The following is a 5,669-nucleotide window of genomic DNA, read 5'->3' on the forward strand; positions in this document are numbered from 1 at the left end:
AGTGAGGAATAGCTGTTCAGTTCGGACTTGACAGCTGTTTCGTAAGACGGCGGCAGGTGGGAGAGGTTGTGGAAGGAGCGGGAGCAGCTGAGGGTGTTGTACTTCCCAGTGGAGTGGCTGGGGGTATGGTTCATATGCCAGTCTTTGGGGGCAGGAAAGGGAGAGAGAGTTATATCGGCCCATTGCGTTTTATTGCATTATGTCCCGGCCGAGCTCCTCCCCCTCCCCTAACACCACCCTCCCCAGGCTCCACCCCCCCACACAAATCTCCAGGAATATCCCAGGATGGATTTGGCTGCCATCATGAGCCTTGTCTCATCCATGAAGCCATTTTCTCACCTTCCCAGAGTGAGACTATGCACAGGATTGATCAGTTGGCTTTTGCAACCATCATGAATCATAGAATTGGAAGGGATCTTCAAGGCTATCTACAGCCCTGTAGCTAAGGACTTTTTAGGGAGGGGGCCTGGGGGGGCCCACCTGCTAATCCAATCAAAGGCTCTAGGGCAAGAGCTGCATCGGCCACAGCTTCCTCCCTCTCCCCCCCTCCCTGTGGAGCATCTGGGTCCAGCTCCCTCCCTCCCCAAGGAGCCCCAGTGCCTCTTCCCACGGCATACCACCAGGGTCAGCCTCTGAAATCACTGCCCTTGTCCTCCCTGCCAACAGGCTGACCGGCAATCAGGGGGAGTTGGGGTAGGGGAGCCAAGGCTCAGGAAGGGGACCCATAAAAACTGCTAGGGGGGCGGGCGCCGTGGGTCCCACATTAGCTACGGGCCTGGCTATCTAGTCCAACCCCCTGCCCAATGCAGGAAATTCACAACTACTCCCCCCCACACACACACACACAGTGACCCCTGCTCCATGCCCATGAAGCATCTTCCCACCTCCTCAGATGATTTTTAATGTAAATAAAAATCCCAATAACATGCAAAACAAGCATATACACTTTAAAAAGAGGGAGAGGGAGGGAGAGAGAGAGAGAACAATGCAGGGGTTTGTTTGTGATAACATAGTTTTCCCCTCAGATGGCTGTGACCCCGCCCCCAGCGTGCCCAGCGTCATCACGTCACCTCTGGCTGACGTGCACGCCGGGGTGGGGTTCCCCCTGGGGCCCGATTCCGCGGCAGCGGAAATCAGGCCTCCAAAGCGGGGGGTTATCCGCCCCCTGAGGGGACTTGGCAGCCCTAGACTCATCCTTCCCTCAGGATGAGGGTCTCTTCCCCGCAGCAGCCTCTCCTGGCCCTGTTCCCTGGGAAGAAGAACAGCATTTCCTGCTGCACCAGATCTTTTATTCCAAGCCCTCCTCTTTTCCTATTGGTCAATTTTGGCTCCAAAACCTCTCAGGGGCTTCTGGGAGTTGTAGGCCCAGCCTCACCTACTGCCAACCAGGCTCCCTGGGCCTAGTAGGCCTCTGGTGGCACAGCCCAGATCATGACCCAAGTGTAGACCAACACCTGCCTGAGCACATCATTTACTAGGAAAGTGAGAGAGTTGGAAGGTATGATATCCACAGAAGATTCAGTGGCTGATAACTTTCCCTTGAGGACCATTGCTTCAACCTTCGTATAGCTATTCGTGTTCCCTTTATTAGGGCAACTCCACGCTTCTTACACCAAATGCATTTCCCACAGCAACGACATACAGCGTGAGGATGTTCTGTGGTATGCACCTCTTTCTATGTAAAGATGGCTGGTAACCCCAACTGTAAATACAACTCCATCTTAAAGAGATATACACCACACCAACTGGGGAAGGGTTCCCAGTTGCACGGATATCACAAATGTGTTGTCCTCACTTTAAATATTGGCTGCAGGTAGGGCTGCCAAGTGGGGGCGGGTGGCGGGTAAACCCCCGCTTCGGAGGCCCGATTTCCGCCGCCGTGGAATCGGGCTTCGGGGGGGACTCCGCCCCCCGAAGAGCAGCGTGGCTGCGTCACCAGAGGTGACGTAACCACGTCAATCACATTGGGGGCGTGGCCCCGATCATCAGAGCGAAAACTCGATGGTTTTCCCTCCGACTATCGGGGCCACGCCTTCAACGTGGTTGACGTCACGCGTCACTTCCGGTGACGTGCTGCTGGCGCGCGCATCTTCGGATGGCTCCCAGAGCCCGGCGAGGCTCCCCCACCGGTAAGCAAAATAGACTTGGCAACCCTAGCTGCAGGAAATACATGCAGAAGACACATTTGCCTTGTGAGGTGTGGAGCTGCTCTGACCTGTGGAGCTGCACTCGCCTGCAAAAGTTTACACCACAGTGGTGATGGAAAGTGCTGACAAGTCACAGGTGACTGATGGCGACCCCATAGGGTTTTCAAGGCAAGAGACGTTCAGAGGTGGTTTGCCATCGCTTGCCTCTGGGTCGCAACCCTGCTTAGCTTCCAAGATCTGATGAGATCAGGGTAGGCAAGGCCATGCAGGTCAGGGCACACTGTAGTGATTTATTTATTTATTTGACTTCTAGCCCACCCTCTAAGGTGCCACAGGCACTCTGCTTTTCGTCTGTCTGTTGCTCTGCGACTGATATGGCTACATATCTAGAGTATAAACCTGTCACACAACATATTACTTCCCCCCCCCTTTTTGCCATCAAGTCACAGTTGAATTATGGCAATGTCATGGGTGTGAGGGGGGACTCTGGAATTTTGACTTTCGTTTCTGCTGTGTTTCCAGCATTTCTTTATCTATGTAACTGAAGCCTTCGACCTTGAGTGTCTGGTGTACTTTTATCCTGAGAATTACTGCCCATTACTTTGGCGGGTTTCTACCTGGCCTCTGATTGGACCTGAGCCATCAGGAGACCCCCTTGAATAATGCATATCAGCTTGCTTTGCCCGCTTTATGTCAGTTCTAACACAAGAGCATTAAGATATCTGCATACTTTCAATGTCTCAATAAACTTTATTTCTTTGAATGAAAGCTGTTGGGAATGGATTGCTGCAGGAGTCTGACAGGCGACTGCCGTGTGGTTTTCAAGACAAGAGAAGTTCAGAGGTGGTTTGCCCTTGCCTGCCGCTGCATCACAACCCTGGACATCCTTGGTAGTCTCCCATCCAAGTACTAAGCAGGGCCGACCCTCCTTACCATCCAAGACCTGATGAGATGGGGCTAGCCTGGGCCATCCAGGTCAGGGCCAACCTATTACTACTAGGGATGGGCAATTTTTTTTAACTAATTATACTTGTTAATATGTATTAATTACATCAAGGATTTTGTATGTCTATGTGAATTGTGAATGCTAGTTGAACAATTTTTGTACACAGTTTCTACACACCCTCTACAACCCTCTACATATTTATTTATTTATCTGTTTATTTATCGGCTCCGTTAATTTCTCCTCAATGGGGCCCTGAAGCAGCTTACGTCATTTTCCTTTTCATCAGTTTTAGCATATAGTGTAGAATGCTGATTTACTGAAGTAGAAATATTGTTGACAAATGCATACTTTACAACACCAAAAGAAAAAGAAAAAAAAAGAATCACAGGTTCAATTTTGACACACACACACACACACACACACACACACACCCCTGGAGAAGCAAAACGGAAGCAGGCGTTTTCAGGTTGAAACAGTAGGGATGAGAAATCCAAAACCATCCCTACATTCTCCTTGAGAGGCAGTATGCAGCTCCCAACACTTACCCAAAGTGGCAGTGTGATGCTTGGGGCTGTTGGCATTCAAGTGCATGTAATTGTGATGCATATCTGCAAGAAAAAAGAAGAGAGGCATTCTGACTTAGCAAAAATACGACAATAGAGATTTAGCAAAGCGAATAAAGAATCAAAGGGGAGCAAATAAATAAAGAGGGATTTCCCCCCTACCTGCTTCATAGTCTAGTACTGGGGGGTTCCCACCCAATGGAACTGCATCATAGGGCAGCTTCATAGTCTAGTATTGGGCGGTTCCCACCTAATGGAACTGCATCATAGGGCAGCCAGCCTCCACATGAGGACTGGAAATGTGGAATTACAACTGTTCTCCAGACTATGGAGAACAGCTCCCCTGGAGGAAATGGTAGCTTTCCAGGGTAGACTCTATGGCAGTGGTGGCGAAGCTATGGCACGGGTGCCAGAGGTGGCACTCAGAGCCCTCTCTGTGAGCACGCGTACCATCGCCCCAGCCAGGCCCAGACCATCATTAAAGTGTCGAATTCTCTGCCAAATAATTTTAAGTAAATGAAAGCATTTGGGATTGCTTTCCTTACTTTGTTTGGATCATCTTAAGTTAATGTATGAGTTGTTTTTTCTAAAGTAAAACCTCAGTATTCAGGTTAAATTGCTGTGTTGGCACTTTGCGATAAATAAGTGGGTTTTGGGTCGCAGTTTGGGCACTCGGTCTCTAAAAGGTTCGCCATCACTGCTCTATGGCATTATATCCCACTGAGGTTACTCTCTTCCCAAATCTCTCCTTCCCCAGGCTCCACCTCCCAAATCTCCAGCAATTTCCCAACCCGGAGTTCGCAACTCTAACTCTGGAACATCAACAAAGCACTCCTTCAAATCACTGCATCATTAACATAGGGAATTAACTCCCACCAAATGTAGTGGTAGCTGCTGCCAGAAATGACTACAAACGGGGATCAGACAAATTCATGGGGAATTAATGTCTATCTATGGCTAAAAAGAACCTCCAGGTTCAGGGGAAGTGTACCTGAATAGCAGTTGGTGGGAAGCAACAGCAGAGGATAGCTGTTGCCTTGATACCTTACTTGTGGGCTTCCCAGAGGAATCTGTTCAGCACTGTGGAAAGCAGAATGCTGGACTTAGATAAGCCCCTGGTCTGACCCAACAGGGTGATCCTTACGGTCAAACCAGAGGAAATGCTAGAAGAACTGTGACTGGATCTTCGCAATATTTTTTAAAAAATTGAAAGAGCAGGCTGTGATTTGGATCCCTTTTAGAGCTAATAATGGCTCAGAAGAGGAGGTTCAATTGACAACGGCAGGTGTGGAAAAGTTGAACCTTGTGACACTGATCTAAACAGAGGGTCTATATGGCTGCTATTTCCTTTTTAATAGTACACTGGGAAGAGGCAGTCACAGATCTCTCAGTGCCCTGTCTGGTTTGGTCTAGTCTTACATTCCCGAGAAGTGGTGGGGAATGTTAACTTTTCTCTGCTAGATGGACATAATTTTCCTCTTTCTGCCACTAGGGGTCACCTGATTCGGTTTAAAACTGAACCCGAACGGTATGTGTGATAACTACCTTCCAGGGGGAAAGACACGGCTGAGCTAGTTTATACTTTCAGCAGAACCAAGAGACAAGCCTTTTCCTTGAATATACTTCTTCGAAGAGCAAGTATGGGATTGCATGTTCAAGTACTAAGCTGTTAAAAAAAATCCCTGTATGTATAAAACTAGAATATCCCTGACATGGTATTTATTCTATATGCAAAGAGACTATTGTTTTTTCATAAGAACAAGGTCTGTGTCCAGTGGCACCTTTAAGACCAACAAAGTTTAATTCAAGGTATAAACTTTCATGTGCAAGCACACTTCTTCAGATACACCTTCTTCAGATATACCCACCCAGGGGAAATCTCCTGCAGGAGCGCACAGGACCGGAGCTCCAGCAGTAAAGAGCCCAGGGGTCGGGCACATCCAAGAAGCCCCACCCCCTGCTCCTAGCAGCTCTCAGTCAGAGCAAGAAGCAGCCAGGTAAGTTGCAGAGCCC

General features: G+C 49.0%; 1 protein-coding gene across 1 annotated transcript in view; it reads right to left on the minus strand.

The window, feature by feature from the left end:
• Positions 1–5,669, minus strand: part of SHISA7 (shisa family member 7) — a 28,848-nt gene that overhangs the window by 1,757 nt on the left and 21,422 nt on the right. Inside the window, exons 4-5 of the mRNA XM_015414424.1 lie at positions 3,639–3,701; positions 1–142 (exon numbers count right to left, since the gene is read on the minus strand). The exon at positions 1–142 is cut by the window's left edge and continues 8 nt beyond it. Of these exons, the coding sequence (XP_015269910.1) occupies positions 1–142; positions 3,639–3,701 (205 nt within the window). The remainder of the gene's footprint in view (positions 143–3,638; positions 3,702–5,669) is intronic.

The sequence above is a fragment of the Gekko japonicus genome, unplaced genomic scaffold (assembly GCF_001447785.1).
Source record: "Gekko japonicus isolate JY-2015 unplaced genomic scaffold, Gekko_japonicus_V1.1 scaffold243, whole genome shotgun sequence".
Classification (NCBI taxonomy): domain Eukaryota; kingdom Metazoa; phylum Chordata; class Lepidosauria; order Squamata; family Gekkonidae; genus Gekko; species Gekko japonicus.